Source organism: Pecten maximus, chromosome 2, assembly GCF_902652985.1.
Source record: "Pecten maximus chromosome 2, xPecMax1.1, whole genome shotgun sequence".
In the NCBI taxonomy this organism is placed as follows: domain Eukaryota; kingdom Metazoa; phylum Mollusca; class Bivalvia; order Pectinida; family Pectinidae; genus Pecten; species Pecten maximus.
Genome location: NC_047016.1, coordinates 2615764 through 2634803, shown reverse-complemented (window position 1 = coordinate 2634803; position 19040 = coordinate 2615764). Strand labels below are relative to the sequence as shown.

At 36.9% G+C, this 19040-nt stretch overlaps 1 protein-coding gene across 1 annotated transcript in view; it reads left to right on the top strand.

The window, feature by feature from the left end:
• Window positions 1-19040, top strand: part of LOC117344913 (SUN domain-containing ossification factor-like) — a 38877-nt gene that overhangs the window by 6081 nt on the left and 13756 nt on the right. The window contains exons 2-3 of the mRNA XM_033907800.1: window positions 7107-7203; window positions 11232-11294. Of these exons, the coding sequence (XP_033763691.1) occupies window positions 7107-7203; window positions 11232-11294 (160 nt within the window). The remainder of the gene's footprint in view (window positions 1-7106; window positions 7204-11231; window positions 11295-19040) is intronic.

Genomic DNA, 19040 nt, shown 5'->3' with positions numbered 1-19040 from the left:
CAGATGGTGGGCTATTCAAATCGCCCTGCGTCCGTGGTCCGTCGTCCGTCCGTCCCTCCGTCCGTCCCTCCGTCCGTCCCTCCGTCCGTCCGTAAACAATTCTTGTTATCGCTAATCTTCAGAAAGTACTGAAGGGATCTTTCTCAAATTTCATATGTAGATTCCCCTTGGTGCCTAGTTATGCATATTGCATTTTGAGACCAATCGGAAAACAACATGGCCGACAGGCAGCCATCTTGGATTTTGGCAATTGAAGTTTGTTATCGCTATTTCTCAAAAAGTACTGAAGGGATCTTTCTCAAATTTCATATGTAGGTTCCTCTTGGTGCCTAGTTATGCATATTGCATTTTGAGACCAATCGGAAAACAACATGGCCGACAGGCAGCCATCTTGGATTTTGACAATTGAAGTTTGTTATTGCTATTTCTCAGAAAGTACTGAAGGGATCTTTCTCAAATTTCATATGTAGGTTCCCCTTGGTGCCTAGTTATGCGTATTGCATTTTGAGACCAATCGGAAAACAACATGGCCGACAGGCAGCCATCTTGGATTTTGACAATTGAAATTTGTTATCGCTATTTCTCAGAAAGTACTGAAGGGATCTTTCTCAAATTTCATATGTAGGTTCCCCTTGGTGCCTAGTTATGCATATTGCATTTTGAGACCAATCGGAAAACAACATGGCCGACAGGCAGCCATCTTGGATTTTGACAATTGAAGTTTGTTATCGCTATTTCTCAGAAAGCACTGAAGGGATCTTTCTCAAATTTCATATGTAGGTTTCTCTTGGTTGCCTAGTTATGCATATTGCATTTTGAGACCAATCGGAAAAACAACATGGCCGACAGGCAGCCATCTTGGATATTGACAATTGAAGTTTGTTATCGCTATTTCTCAGAAAGTACTGAAGGGATCTTTCTCAAATTTCATATGTAGGTTTCTCTCGGTGCCTAGTTATGCATATTGGGACCAATCCGAAAACAACATGGCCGACAGACAGTCATTATCGCTAAATCTTAAATTTTATATATAGGTTCCCCTTGTTTGAAATGTACTAGCTATAGAGGTCTGTTTATGAAAATACACAGATTAGTAAGACTTAGAGGAAGGGAAAAGTAGAGAAAAGATCAATCTGACATGGAACCTATAAAGATCATTCAATGGTGGGCGCCAAGATCCCTCTGGGATCTCTTGTTAGGTAATTCCTGCTACTTTTAAGACCATCTGGTTTGACTTTACAATTTTGAACATGTTACAAAGTTCTTTTATGTACTGTTATATGTAGGAAATAATCTTATATTATTAAAAAAAACACTTGTGACAGTACTTGATCCAGAGATAAATGGTAAAACATTATGTTTCTAGTTCTAGAGTCATAGATTTCAATAGATATGTACATGTATGTCTGTTGTTTGGAAGCTGATAATTTTATACTTTGGCTATGTTTTATTTCAGTAGACAGGTCTGTTGTTTGAAAGCTGATAATTTTATACTTTGGCTATGTTTTATTTCAGTAGATATGTCTGTTCTTTGGATCATGATATTCGATTCTATTAACGTGGGCCAAGTAGTGAAGCTTTTAATATTACATTGGTAACACCTGCTGTCAATACTGTTTTGATATTTAGCTGAAATATTCAAATTGAGTATTAAACATATGTGGGATAAATACAGGTAGACTAGACTGGGTCAGTCGCCGATGATATGGACCTTGTAACACAGTAGGTGTGTTAGACTGACATTAGACTAATCTGGGTACATTGGCTAGAGTGACAGAGCATTACACTCTGGGTACATTGACCGGTAATCTCACACATCTACATTATCATTAAATTATACCATCACTACTGCCACGTAATGATAACCTCTGTCTGGTAACGTCTGTAGTGTCTTACCTCTGTCTAGTAACGTCTGTAATGTCTTACCTCTGTCTAGTCACGTCTGTAGTGTCTTACCTCTGTCTAGTAACGTCTGTAGTGTCTTACCTCTGTCTAGTAACATCTGTAATGTCTTACCTCTGTCTAGTAATGTCTGTAATGTCTGTAATGTCTTACCTCTGTCTATAGTAACATCTGTAATGTCTTACCTCTGTCTAGTAACGTCTGTAATGTATTACCTCTGTCTGTAATGTCTGTAATGTCTTACCTCTGTCTAGTAACGTCTGTAATGTCTTACCTCTGTCTGGTAACGTCTGTAGTGTCTTACCTCTGTCTAGTAATGTCTGTAGTGTCTTACCTCTGTCTGGTAACGTCTGTAGTGTCTTACCTCTGTCTAGTTACATCTGTAATGTCTTACCTCTGTCTAGTAATGTCTATAGTGTCTTACCTCTGTCTAGTAACGTCTGTAGTGTCTTACCTCCGTCTAGTAACGTCTGTAATGTCTTACCTCTGTCTAGTAATGTCTGTAGTGTCTTACCTCTGTCTAGTAATGTCTGTAGTGTCTTACCTCTGTCTAGTAATGTTTATAGTGTCTTACTTCTGTCTAGTAACATCTGTAGTGTCTTACCTCTGTCTAGTAATGTTTATAGTGTCTTACTTCTGTCTAGTAACGTCTGTAGTGTCTTACCTCTGTCTAGTAACGTCTGTAGTGTCTTACCTCTGTCTAGTAACGTCTATAATGTCTTACCTCTGTCTAGTAACATCTGTAGTGTCTTACCTCTGTCTATAGTAACATCTGTAGTGTCTTACCTCTGTCTAGTAACGTCTGTAGTGTCTTACCTCTGTCTAGTAACATCTGTAGTGTCTTACCTCTGTCTATAGTAACATCTGTAGTGTCTTACCTCTGTCTAGTAACGTCTGTAGTGTCTTACCTCTGTCTAGTAACGTCTGTAGTGTCTTACTTCTGTCTAGTAATGTCTGTAGTGTCTTACCTCTGTCTAGTAACGTCTGTAGTGTCTTACCTCTGTCTAGTAACGTCTGTAGTGTCTTACCTCTGTCTAGTAACGTCTGTAGTGTCTTACCTCTGTCTAGTAACGTCTATAATATCTTACCTCTGTCTAGTGTCTGTAGTGTCTTACCTCTGTCTAGTAACGTCTATAATATCTTACCTCTGTCTAGTAATGTCTGTAGTGTCTTACCTCTGTCTAGTAATGTCTGTAGTGTCTTACCTCTGTCAAGTAACGTCTGTAATGTCTTACCTCTGTCTAGTAACATCTGTAATGTCTTACCTCTGTCTAGTAATGTCTGTAATGTCTTACCTCTGTCTAGTAACATCTGTAATGTCTTACCTCTCTCTAGTAACGTCTGTAGTGTCTTACCTCTGTCAAGTAACGTCTGTAGTGTCTTACCTCTGTCTAGTAACATCTGTAATGTCTTACTTCTGTCTAGTAATGTCTGTAATGTCTTACCTCTGTCTAGTAACATCTGTAATGTCTTACCTCTGTCTAGTAATGTCTATAGTGTCTTACCTCTGTCTAGTAACATCTGTAATGTCTTACCTCTGTCTAGTAACGTCTGTAATGTATTACCTCTGTCTAGTAATGTCTGTAATGTCTTACCTCTGTCTAGTAATGTCTGTAATGTCTTACCTCTGTCTAATAATGTCTGTAGTGTCATACCTCTGTCTAGTAACGTCGGTAGTGTCTTACCTCTGTCTAGTAATGTCTGTAGTGTCTTACCTCTGTCTAGTAATGTCTGTAGTGTCTTACCTCTCTCTAGTAACGTCTGTAGTGTCTTACCTCTGTCTAGTAACATCTATAGTGTCTTACCTCTGTCTAGTAACGTCTGTAATGTCTTACTTTTGTCTAGTAACGTCTGTAATGTCTTACCTCTGTCTAGTAACGTCTATAATATCTTACCTCTGTCTAGTAATATCTGTAGTGTCTTACCTCTGTCTAGTAATGTCTGTAGTGTCTTACCTCTGTCTAGTAACATCTGTAATGTCTAACCTCTGTCTAGTAACGTCTGTAGTGTCTTACCTCTGTCTAGTAATGTCTGTAGTGTCTTACCTCTGTCTAGTAACATCTATAGTGTCTTACCTCTGTCAAGTAACGTCTGTAATGTCTTACCTCTGTCTAGTAACATCTGTAATGTCTTACCTCTGTCTAGTAATGTCTGTAATGTCTTACCTCTGTCTAGTAACATCTGTAATGTCTTACCTCTCTCTAGTAACATCTGTAATGTCTTACCTCTCTCTAGTAACGTCTGTAGTGTCTTACCTCTGTCTAGTAAAGTCTAGTGTCTTACCTCTGTCTGGTAACGTCTGTAGTGTCTTACCTCTGTCTAGTAACGTCTGTAATGTCTTACCTCTGTCTAGTAACATCTGTAGTGTCTTACCTCTGTCTAGTAACATCTGTAGTGTCTTACCTCTGTCTAGTAACGTCTGTAATGTCTTACCTCTGTCTAATAACATCTGTAATGTCTTACCTCTGTCTAGTAACATCTGTAGTGTCTTACTTCTGTCTAGTAACGTCTGTAGTGTCTTACCTCTGTCGCGTAACGTCTGTAGTGTCTTACCTCTGTCTAGTAACGTCTGTAGTGTCTTACCTCTGTCTAGTAACGTCTGTAATGTCTTACCTCTGTCTAGTAACGTCTGCAGTGTCTTACCTCTGTCTAGTAATGTCTGTAGTGTCTTACTTCTGTCTAGTAATGTCTTTAGTGTCTTACCTCTGTCTAGTAATGTTTATAGTGTCTTACCTCTGTCTAGTAACGTCTGTAGTGTCTTACCTCCGTCTAGTAACGTCTATAATATCTTACCTCTGTCTAGTAATGTCTGTAGTGTCTTACCTCTGTCTAGTAACATCTATAGTGTCTTACCTCTGTCTAGTAACGTCTGTAATGTCTTAGTTTTGTCTAGTAACGTCTGTAATGTCTTACCTCTGTCTAGTAACGTCTATAATATCTTACCTCTGTCTAGTAATGTCTGTAGTGTGTTACCTCTGTCTAGTAATGTCTGTAGTGTCTTACCTCTGTCAAGTAACGTCTGTAATGTCTTACCTCTGTCTAGTAACATCTGTAATGTCTTACCTCTGTCTAGTAATGTCTGTAATGTCTTACCTCTGTCTAGTAACATCTGTAATGTCTTACCTCTCTCTAGTAACGTCTGTAGTGTCTTACCTCTTTCAAGTAACGTCTGTAGTGTCTTACCTCTGTCTAGTAACATCTGTAATGTCTTACTTCTGTCTAGTAATGTCTGTAATGTCTTACCTCTGTCTAGTAACATCTGTAATGTCTTACCTCTGTCTAGTAATGTCTGTAATGTCTTACCTCTGTCTAGTAACATCTGTAATGTCTTACCTCTCTCTAGTAACGTCTGTAATGTCTTACCTCTGTCTAGTAACATCTGTAATGTCTTACCTCTCTCTAGTAACGTCTGTAGTGTCTTACCTCTGTCTAGTAACATCTATAGTGTCTTACCTCTGTCTAGTAACGTCTGTAATGTCTTACTTTTGTCTAGTAACGTCTGTAATGTCTTACCTCTGTCTAGTAACGTCTATAATATCTTACCTCTGTCTAGTAATGTCTGTAGTGTCTTACCTCTGTCTAGTAATGTCTGTAGTGTCTTACCTCTGTCTAGTAACATCTGTAATGTCTTACCTCTGTCTAGTAACGTCTGTAGTGTCTTACATCTGTCTAGTAATGTCTGTAGTGTCTTACCTCTGTCTAGTAACATCTATAGTGTCTTACCTCTGTCAAGTAACGTCTGTAATGTCTTACCTCTGTCTAGTAATGTCTGTAATGTCTTACCTCTGTCTAGTAATGTCTGTAATGTCTTACCTCTGTCTAGTAACATCTGTAATGTCTTACCTCTGTCTAGTAACGTCTGTAGTGTCTTACATCTGTCTAGTAATGTCTGTAGTGTCTTACCTCTGTCTAGTAACATCTATAGTGTCTTACCTCTGTCAAGTAACGTCTGTAATGTCTTACCTCTGTCTAGTAATGTCTGTAATGTCTTACCTCTGTCTAGTAATGTCTGTAATGTCTTACCTCTGTCTAGTAACATCTGTAATGTCTTACCTCTCTCTAGTAACATCTGTAATGTCTTACCTCTCTCTAGTAACGTCTGTAGTGTCTTACCTCTGTCTAGTAAAGTCTAGTGTCTTACCTCTGTCTGGTAACGTCTGTAGTGTCTTACCTCTGTCTAGTAATGTCTGTAATGTCTTACCTCTGTCTAGTAACATCTGTAGTGTCTTACCTCTGTCTAGTAACATCTGTAGTGTCTTACCTCTGTCTAGTAATGTCTGTAATGTCTTACCTCTGTCTAGTAACATCTGTAATGTCTTACCTCTGTCTAGTAACATCTGTAATGTCTTACCTCTGTCTAGTAACATCTGTAGTGTCTTACCTCTGTCTAGTAACATCTGTAGTGTCTTACCTCTGTCTAGTAACGTCTGTAATGTCTTACCTCTGTCTAGTAACGTCTGTAGTGTCTTACCTCTGTCTAGTAACGTCTGTATTGTCTTACCTCTGTCTAGTAACGTCTGTAATGTCTTACCTCTGTCTAGTAACATCTGTAGTGTCTTACCTCTGTCTAGTAACGTCTGTAATGTCTTACCTCTGTCTAATAACATCTGTAATGTCTTACCTCTGTCTAGTAACATCTGTAGTGTCTTACTTCTGTCTAGTAACGTCTGTAGTGTCTTACCTCTGTCGCGTAACGTCTGTAGTGTCTTACCTCTGTCTAGTAACGTCTGTAGTGTCTTACTTCTGTCTAGTAACGTCTGTAATGTCTTACCTCTGTATTGTAACGTCTGCAGTGTCTTACCTCTGTCTAGTAATGTCTGTAGTGTCTTACTTCTGTCTAGTAATGTCTTTAGTGTCTTACCTCTGTCTAGTAGCGTCGTAAAACAGACTGATTCTGGATTTGATGATCCTGGCTTGTTCTGAAAATAAAAATTAATAAAAAATTAGCTCCATTTTGAATTGAAATTAATTCAGTTTATTTCTGAAAATCCATTTCCCAGTTATATTTTTTTTCTCCAGGGAGACAAATAGTCCTAATCCAGTAAAAAAAAATCCTCCTCTACTGTATCCCTGGTCAGTCATGTCAGTAAATCCCTGATGTGTGTGTGTACCAATGTCTTATAATCTGTCTCAATGATCCACTGCCGTACAGCTGTCTCAGGAGAAATATATTATTGATATTTTTGCTGATTTTGTGTTTTTAGAGTTGGCGTTTTATCAGAAAATGATGGAGCAACTGTCACCAAAGTAAAGACTCCTATAGAAACAGAATCCCAGGCTGCAGAAGGAGACCAAACAAATGTAAGATTAATTTCTCGTGTCTTATCGATAAGGGGAGTCAGCCAGCTTTTGTTGTTTATTTGTTCACAGTGGACTCTTTTAAACGTCTTTCTCTGCTTATTACCTGAGAATTAAAAAAAAAAACAACGAAAAAAAGCAGATCTAAATATGATAGAAAACAAGGTTTGAATACTAAGTAAATGTATATGGATTTGAAATTTAAATCTAATTTATTGTTTGTTGTTGAGAGTGATCCCCTGCAGCACAAAAAGGAAGTATTAAAACCTGTCCACTATCCTGTGTATAGATAATATCAGGAAACTGTCACAATACACATGCTAGTGAGAGTGTGTACATGTATTTGCTTAAGTAGAAAGAAACTTTTGTTTCATCCTGACTGTTACCTTGAAGTGTACAGTAAGGTTCTTATAATAATGCTGAAGCTCCAGGCTGTCATTACTTGTATATACACTAAGTATTGAGGGGTCTGTTTTTTATAATGATCAACTTTTAACTAAGGTAATGTAGGGATGCCTTTAAAAGGTTTACACCATTAATCAATCAGTAGCTTAAAGGGAAATTGAAAGAGAGGTCTGCCATTAACTGCATACATTTTTGAAAACATCCATATATACAAATGAACTGTGTATAAAACAAACATAATAATTTGAAGCCTGTCATTAATTTGCATAAATATAAAAAAATTATTAACTTATTAATACTGAAGTGTGACAGTATGTGTAGTACTGAAGTGTGACATAAACTGTAGTATTGAAGTGTGACATAAACTGTAGTATTGAAGTTTGACATTAACTGTAGTACTGAAGTGTGACATTAACTGTAGTACTTACTGAAGTGTGACATTAACTGTAGTAGTGAAGTGTGACATTAACTGTAGTACTAAAGTGTGACATTAACTGTAGTATTGAAGTGTGACATTAACTGTAGTATTGAAGTTTGACATTAACTGTAGTATGGAAGTGTGACATTAACTGTAGTACTGAAGTGTGACATTAACTGTAGTTTTGAAGTGTGACATTAACTGTAGTATTGAAGTATGACATTAACTGTAGTACTGAAGTGTGACATTAACTGTAGTACTGAAGTGTGACATTAACTGTAGTATTGAAGTGTGACATTAACTGTAACACTGAAGTGTGACATTAACTGTAGTACTGAAGTATGACATTAACTGTAGTACTGAAGTGTGACATTAACTGTAGTACTGAAGTGTGACATTAACTGTAGTACTGAAGTGTGACATTAACTGTAGTACTGAAGTGTGATATTAACTGTAGTACTGAAGTGTGACATTAGCTGTAACACTGAAGTGTGACATTAACTGTATTATTGAAGTGTGACATTAACTGTAGTACTGACATGTGACATTAACTATAGTACTGAAGTGTGACATTAACTGTAGTACTGAAGTGTAACATTAACTGTAGTACTGAAGTGTGACATTAACTGCAGTACTGAAGTGTGACATTAACTGTAGTACTGAAGTGTGATATTAACTGTAGTACTGAAGTGTGACATTAACTGTAACACTGAAGTGTGACATTAACTGTAACACTGAAGTGTGACATTAACTGTAGTACTGAAGTGTGACATTAACTGTAGTACTGAAGTGTGACATTAATTGTAGTATTGAAGTGTGACATTAACTGTAGTACTGACATGTGACATTAACTGTAGTACTGAAGTGTGACATTAACTGTAACACTGAAGTGTGACATTAATTGTAGTATTGAAGTGTGACATTAACTGTAGTACTGACATGTGACATTAACTGTAGTACTGAAGTGTGACATTAACTGTAACACTGAAGTGTGACATTAACTGTAGTACTGAAGTGTGACATTAACTGTAGTATTGAAGTGTGACATTAACTGTAGTACTGAAGTGTGACATTAACTGTAGTACTGAAGTGTGACATTAATTGTAGTATTGAAGTGTGACATTAACTGTAACACTGACATGTGACATTAACTGTAGTACTGAAGTGTGACATTAACTGTAGTACTGAAGTGTGACATTAATTGTAGTATTGAAGTAGTGTGACATTAACTGTAGTACTGAAGTGTGACATTAACTGTAGTATTGAAGTAGTGTGACATTAACTGTAACACTGAAGTGTGACATTAACTGTAATACTGAAGTGTGACATTAACTGTAGTACTGAAGTGTGACATTAACTGTAACACTTAAGTGTGACATTAACTGTAATACTGAAGTGTGACATTAACTGTATTATTGAAGTGTGACATTAACTGTAGTATTGAAGTGTGACATTAACTGTAATACTGAAGTGTGACATTAACTGTAGTATTGAAGTGCAACATTAACTGTAGTATTGACTTGTGATATTAACTGTAACACTGAAGTGTGACATTAACTGTAGTAATGAAGTGCAACATTAACTGTAGTACTGACATGTGACATTAACTGTAGTACTGAAGTGTGACATTAACTGTAGTACTGCCGTGTGACATTAACTGTAGTACTGAAGTGTGACATTAACTGTAGTACTGAAGTATGACATTAACTGTAGTACTGAAGTGTGACATTAACTGTAGTACTGAAGTATGACATTAACTGTAGTACTGAAGTGTGACATTAACTGTAGTACTGACTTGTGATATTAACTGTAGTACTGAAGTGTGACATTAACTGTAGTACTGAAGTGTGACATTAACTGTAGTACTGTCATGTGATATTAACTGTAGTACTGAAGTGTGACATTAACTGTAGTACTGAAGTGTGACATTAACTGTAGTACTGTCATGTGATATTAACTGTAGTATTGAAATGTGACATTAACTGTAGTACTGTCATGTGATATTAACACTAGTATATTGAAATGTGACATTAACTGTAGTACTGAAGTGTGGTGTGACATTGACTGTAGTATTGAAGTGTGATATTAACTGTAGTAGTGAAGTATGGCATTAACTGTAGTACTGAAGTATGACATTAACTGTAGTATTGAAGTGTGACATTAACTGTAGTATTGAAGTGTGGTGCGACATTAACTGTAGTATTGAAGTGTGACATTAACAGTAGTACCGAAGTGTGGTGTGACATTAACTGTAGTATTGAAGTGTGACATTAACTGTAGTACTGAAGTGTGACATTAACTGTAGTACTGAAGTGTGACATTAACTGTAGTATTGAAGTGCAACATTAACTGTAGTACTGACTTGTGATATTAACTGTAACACTGAAGTGTGACATTAACTGTAGTAATGAAGTGCAACATTAACTGTAGTACTGACATGTGACATTAACTGTAGTACTGAAGTGTGACATTAACTGTAGTACTGAAGTATGACATTAACTGTAGTACTGAAGTGTGACATTAACTGTAGTATTGAAGTATGACATTAACTGTAGTACTGAAGTGTGACATTAACTGTAGTACTGACTTGTGATATTAACTGTAGTACTGAAGTGTGACATTAACTGTAGTACTGAAGTGTGACATTAACTGTAGTACTGTCATGTGATATTAACTGTAGTACTGCAGTGTGACATTAACTGTAGTACTGAAGTGTGACATTAACTGTAGTACTGTCATGTGATATTAACTGTAGTATTGAAATGTGACATTAACTGTAGTACTGTCATGTGATATTAACACTAGTATATTGAAATGTGACATTAACTGTAGTACTGAAGTGTGGTGTGACATTGACTGTAGTATTGAAGTGTGATATTAACTGTAGTAGTGAAGTATGGCATTAACTGTAGTACTGAAGTATGACATTAACTGTAGTATTGAAGTGTGACATTAACTGTAGTATTGAAGTGTGGTGCGACATTAACTGTAGTATTGAAGTGTGACATTAACTGTAGTACTGAAGTGTGGTGTGACATTAACTGTAGTATTTGAAGTGTGACATTAACTGTAGTACTGAAGTGTGACATTAACTGTAGTACTGAAGTGTGACATTAACTGTAGTATTGAAGTGTGACAACTGTAGTATTGAAGTGTGATATTAACTGTAGTATTGAAGTCTGTCTGTAGCTGATAATGTTTTTTACAGATTCCTGTGGACCCTGGGGGATTACAGCATGATCTGTTGCGGGGGACAACTAAGGACACTGAAGTAGGTGGCTTTGTCTTATCAAACTATAAGTGACAGGTAGTAGGTTTATGTCTGTATAGATATTGTTTGAACAGATAGCTGCAGTGTTGATATATTAATATGGTATACTGAAGTGTCAATGTTATCAGGATATAGGAATGAATGGAAATTTGTACTGGAACCTTCAGTTAATTGTTGTGTTTGATGTCGATCAATCAATCCTAGCCTGGCTGTATTAAAACATTATTCAGTATCTAGGAACTCAAGCTAAGTTCAAGCTGTGGTAGCTTTCATCAATCAACTTTTAATGGTGAGTTAAATTGGAATAGTGGTAAAGGAAAGAAGTGAAACGTTACAAATTATAAAGGTTTACCAAACATTATAATTTTAAAGGTTTACTAATGGTTACAAATTATAAAGGATTACTTGTAAGTCAGTTTATAATGTTGTAAGTCATGATGGCCAGTCCTCCTGTTGGAACTCTCTACTCGTGTGAGTCTGTATGTAGAATATGACGTGTTTGACCTACTCTCATCGACATACCCTGATTGACAGGACAAATGTTTGATGAATTGTAGCAGCTGTCACATTGATTATTCTGATAGGTCTAATCTACATAAACATTGTAATTTTGATGAGGATCCCTTTCTGTTTTAATTGTGTATCACATACAAGGTCTCTTGATGTACTGGTGTTATCGACATGCTGGTAAATCATATGGTTACAAGCATTGTCAACACTGACTGTAGAGAATGTTCAATTTCTGATGAGATGAAGTACACGTCTTACCTGAAACAAATTACATATGTTTTCATAATTAGTATTCCATTTTACAATAGTACAGGTATATTAGTACAGTACATGTATATTAATATGACACCAGTACAGGTACCGTATTTGACCTAATAAGGGCGCAGGGCGCGGGTAATTGACAGTGGGGGCGCCCTTATTAAGATTAGTTATTCTGAAGTTTTATGAAACAGACTATACCTTAGAGCAGAATACCCAAGGTTGTGGAAACGGTAAAATATTCAGTCATAAAAATATTCCAGATGAAGATATCTAATCATTATCATATATTAAGCTTAAACACCACTTGAATACTCCTGTAAACCATGCCAGCTGATCTTTAGACCAGAGAACGTACGTGTGTTCCACCATTTATGTTCAAATGGAACTCTTTTGTGTTTTATTTATAGAAACAGGTGATTTCCCAGATCATATCAGACATCATTTTCTTTGACCTAATAATTGATTTACAATGTCTTTTACTAGCTTTCTGTTCTGAACAAAAGTTATTTATCAACAAGAATGAAGTCTTTACTTTACCTTCAAATAAAGATGGTAAGTTATTATTTGTATGTGTGTTTAGTTTTGGGTGCTCTTTGCACTGACATGTCATCTGTAGCCTGTAGGAATACACAAAATGTGGCGAAAACATGTGCTCCAGTTACTTAATTTGCTGAAGAAAATTTAACACATAAAGTAGCAAAATATTTCACATGAATTATTACTTTTGAACACCATTTTGACACTCAGTCAAAGATTTATTTCCTTGAAAAAAGGTAGGGGCGCCCTTATTAGGTCAAATACGGTATATTAATATGATACCAGTACAGGTATATTAATATGACACCAGTACATGTATATAAATATGACACCAATACAGGTATATTAATATGACTGACACCAGTACAGGTATATCAATATGACACCAGTACAGGTATATTAATATGATACCAGTACATGTATATAAATATGACACCAGTACAGGTATATTGATATGACACAGTCCAGTACAGGTATATCAATATGACACCAGTACAGGTATATCAATATGACACCAGTTCAGGTATATCAATATGACACCAGTTCAGGTATATTAATATGACACCAGTACAGGTATATCAATATGACACCAGTTCAGGTATATTAATATGACACCAGTACAGGTATATTAATATGACACCAGTACAGGTATATTAATATGACACCAGTACAGGTATATTGATATGACACAGTCCAGTACAGGTATATCAATATGACACCAGTACAGGTATATTAACATGACACCAGTACAGGTATATTGATATGACACCAGTACAGGTATATTGATATGACACCAGTACAGGTATATTGGTATGACACCAGTACAGGTATATTGATATGACACCAGTACATGTATATTAATATGACACCAGTTCAGGTATATCAATATGACACCAGTACAGGTATATTAATATGACACCAGTACAGGTATATTGGTATGACACAGTCCAGTACAGGTATATTAATATGACACCAGTACAGGTATATTGATATGACACCAGTACAGGTATATTGATATGACACAGTCCAGTACAGGTATATCAATATGACACCAGTACAGGTATATCAATATGACACCAGTACAGGTATATCAATATGACACCAGTACAGGTATATTAATATGACACCAGTACAGGTATATTGGTATGACACCAGTACATGTATATTAATATGACACCAGTACAGGTATATCAATATGACACCAGTACAGGTATATTAATATGACACCAGTACAGGTACAGTGCATTCCGCTTAATCGGGTTGCCTATTTGCGGGGGCTTTTTACCCGATTAACCGACTTACCCGATAAGCCGAAATGCACGTCGCCATCTTGGATTTGGTCCGTAATGGTTGTCAGACTTGGGTCGATTTTGGATGAAAATATTTGCGTTATTATTGTTAATAAACGGTGTTTTTGTTTGTGCTTTTACTGATGTCAAATTGTCAGATTACTATTACTTATTGTATAAAAATGTGTGTATTAAAATAACAAAACCTTAATGATTTTCTTATTCGCGGCACAGTACAATCGTAGCACCTCAAATCGGAGGGTCATACCCGTTTCATCCATGTGTTCCTAATTTGACATACGATCTAAGGACTCGCCGACAAGTACAGCTAAAATCATTTATGTTTATCATAGAGACATTCTTATGTTCGCTTTGAAGTTTAAAATACTCCATATTATTTCCAATTACCAAAGCACAGAGATCGGAGAAACCGAGTTTATTTAGGTGGTTTCCTGTGGTATGAATTTATATACGAACTTGACACTGGCAGTCACTGATAAAACAACACGAAATCCAATGTAATGTTTTTATTAACCAGTTCTAATCCTTACCTGAATAGGAATTATGAGCTAACGTCGGGCGTCTGTCCTTTAACTGCTCGCTACTGATTTTTAACTCACCTGTGTACCGGTGTCGTCACATTTCCCCGTGGCGAACCCCTCTTTTTGGATTCGCCACATACAGTAAGCGGTGATATCAATCGATCTGTAGCAATATCAGACCCAGGTCAAAACCTATTGTTTTGGTTTCTGCTTCGAAGATTTTACATCCCAGACGTAAAAGTTTAATTGTCTAGTCGCTTAATTATGCTTTTAAAACCCCATTACGTTTTGCCTGCTGCTGACTCTAAAAATAACATTTAATTTTACCCACAATTCTTAGTCGACTTCCTGTTGGGGGGAAAACCACACGAGGCAGAATCAACAACACAGTTCTGAACATGACAAAACCCCGACATAACATTACCGTTTAAGGTAATATTTAACCGTTTTTTTGACATTTTAACCATCAAAATTACACTATTTGTTGATAAATGTCTAAAACTTAAAGAAATACGCGATGACTTTCGTGAAAATCGGAGCATTTCTATTTTTTGTCCCGATTGTTCTATTCGAATAACCGAAAAATACGACTTTTCCAACCCAATTAAACGAATTTTTTTAACATGATTTAAGAGAAAATGGTTTTGGTTTTTGAAATTTTACCCAATTAAACGAAATACCCGATTATGCGTTACCCGATTAAGTGGAATGCACTGTATATTGGTATGACACCAGTACATGTATATTGGTATGACACCAGTACATGTATATTAATATGACACCAGTACAGGTATATTAATATGACACCAGTACAGGTATATTGATATGACACCAGTACAGGTATATTGATATGACACCAGTACAGGTATATTAATATGACACCAGTACAGGTATATTGGTATGACACCAGTACAGGTATATTAATATGACACCAGTACAGGTATATTAATAGGACACCAGTACAGGTATATTGGTATAACACCAGTACAGGTATATTGGTATAACACCAGTACAGGTATATTAATAGGACACCAGTACAGGTATATTGGTATAACACCAGTACAGGTATATTGGTATAACACCAGTACAGGTATATTAATATGACACCAGTACAGGTATATTAATAGGACACCAGTACAGGTATATTGGTATAACACCAGTACAGGTATATTGGTATAACACCAGTACATGTATATTAATATGATACCAGTACAGGTATATTAATAGGACACCAGTACAGGTATATCAATATGACACCAGTACAGGTATATTGGTATAACACCAGTACAGGTATATTAATATGACACCAGTACAGGTATATTAATATGACACCAGTACAGGTATAATATGACACCAGTACAGGTATATTAATATGACACCAGTACAGGTATATTGCTATGATACCAGTACAGGTATATTAATATGACACCAGTACAGGTATATTAATATGACACCAGTACAGGTATATTGGTATGACACCAGTACAGGTATATTGATATGACACCATTACATGTATATTGGTATAACACCAGTACAGGTATATTGGTATGACACCAGTACAGGTATATTGGTATAACACCAGTACAGGTATATTGATATGACACCATTACATGTATATTGGTATAACACCAGTACAGGTATATTAATATGACACCAGTACAGGTATATTAATATGACACCAGTACAGGTATATTGCTATGATACCAGTACAGGTATATTGGTATGACACCAGTACAGGTATATTGATATGACACCAGTACAGGTATATTGGTATGACACCAGTACAGGTATATTAATATGATACCAGTACAGGTATATTAATATGACACCAGTACAGGTATATTAATATGACACCAGTACAGGTATATTAATATGACTGACACCAGTACAGGTATATCAATATGACACCAGTACAGGTATATCAATATGACACCAGTACAGGTATATTAATATGACACCAGTACAGGTACATTAATATGACACCAGTACAGGTATATCAATATGACACCAGTACAGGTATATTAATATGACACCAGTACAGGTATATTAATATGACACCAGTACAGGTATATTAATATGACACCAGTACAGGTATATTGATATGACACCAGTACAGGTATATTGATATGACACCATTACAGGTGTGAACCCAAGAAAGTATAAGGTATTCCCATATTACAATCAGTTATGTGAAATATTTTGTAATTACATGCTAATATATCTTAGGTATCATCAGTTAATTCATATTCGTGTCATGATTGAATATTGAATTAGTTGTGTAACTGTTGGGAACAACACTACCCCTACGATGTCTGATTACGAGGTGGATATTGAATTAGTTGTGTAACTGTTGGGACCAACACTACCCCTACGATGTCTGATTACGAGGTGGATATTGAATTAGTTGTGTAACTGTTGGGACCAACACTGCCCCTATGGTGTCTGATTACGAGGTAGATATTGAATTAGTTGTGTAACTGTTGGGACCAACACTACCCCTACGATGTCTGATTACGAGGTAGATATTGAATTAGTTGTGTAACTGTTGGGACCAACACTACCCCTACAATGTCTGATTAGTGATTACGAGGTGGATATTGAATTAGTTGTGTAACTGTTGGGACCAACACTACCCCTACGATGTCTGATTACGAGGTTGATATTGAATTAGTTGTGTAAATGTTTGGACCAACACTACCCCTACAATGTCTGTTTACGAGGTGGATATTGAATTAGTTGTGTAACTGTTGGGACCAACACTACCCCTATGGTGTCTGATTACGAGGTAGATATTGAATTAGTTGTGTAACTGTTGGGACCAACACTACCCCTACGATGTCTGATTACGAGGTGGATATTGAATTAGTTGTGTAACTGTTGGGACCAACACTACCCCTACAATGTCTGATTACGAGGTAGATATTGAATTAGTTGTGTAGCTGTTTGGACCAACACTACCCCTACGATGTCTGATTACGAGGTGGATATTGAATTAGTTGTGTAACTGTTGGGACCAACACTGCCCCTACGATGTCTGATTACGAGGTGGATATTGAATTAGTTGTGTAACTGTTGGGACCAACACTACCCCTACGATGTCTGATTACGAGGTGGATATTGAATTAGTTGTGTAACTGTTGGGACCAACACTACCCCTATGGTGTCTGATTACGAGGTGGATATTGAATTAGTTGTGTAACTGTTGGGACCAACACTACCCCTACGATGTCTGATTACGAGGTGGATATTGAATTAGTTGTGTAACTGTTGGGACCAACACTACCCCTACTGTGTCTGATTACGAGGTGGATATTGAATTAGTTGTGTAACTGTTGGGACCAACACTACCCCTACGATGTCTGATTACGAGGTGGATATTGAATTAGTTGTGTAACTGTTGGGACCAACACTACCCCTACGTATACGATGTCTGATTACGAGGTGGATATTGAATTAGTTGTGTAACTGTTGGGACCAACACTACCCCTACGATGTCTGATTACGAGATGGATATTGAATTAGTTGTGTAACTGTTGGGACCAACACTACCCCTACGATGTCTGATTACGAGATGGATATTGAATTAGTTGTGTAACTGTTGGGACCAACACTACCCCTACAATGTCTGATTACGAGATGGATATTGAATTAGTTGTGTAACTGTTGGGACCAACACTACCCCTACAATGTCTGATTACGAGGTGGATATTGAATTAGTTGTGTAACTGTTGGGTATGTTAACACTACCCCTACGATGTCTGATTACGAGATGGATATTGAATTAGTTGTGTAACTGTTGGGACCAACACTACCCCTACGGGTCTGATTACGAGGTGGATATTGAATTAGTTGTGTAACTGTTGGGACCAACACTACCCCTACGATGTCTGATTACGAGATGGATATTGAATTAGTTGTGTAACTGTTGGGACCAACACTACCCCTACAATGTCTGATTACGAGGTGGATATTGAATTAGTTGTGTAACTGTTGGGACCAACACTACCCCTACGATGTCTGATTACGAGGTGGATATTGAATTAGTTGTGTAACTGTTGGGACCAACACTACCCCTACGATGTCTGATTACGAGGTGGATATTGAATTAGTTATGTAACTGTTGGGACCAACACTACCCCTACGATGTCTGATTACGAGGTGGATATTGAATTAGTTGTGTAACTGTTGGGACCAACACTACCCCTACAGTGTCTGATTACGAGGTGGATATTGAATTAGTTGTGTAACTGTTGGGACCAACACTACCCCTACGATGTCTGATTACGAGGTGGATATTGAATTAGTTGTGTAACTGTTGGGACCAACACTACCCCTACGATGTCTGATTACGAGATGGATATTGAATTAGTTGTGTAACTGTTGGGACCAACACTACCCCTACGATGTCTGATTACGAGGTGGATATTGAATTAGTTGTGTAACTGTTGGGACCAACACTAACCCCTACGGTGTCTGATTACGAGGTGGATATTGAATTAGTTGTGTAAATGTTGGGACCAACACTACCCCTACGGTGTCTGATTACGAGGTGGATATTGAATTAGTTGTGTAACTGTTGGGACCAACACTACCCCTACGGGTCTGAT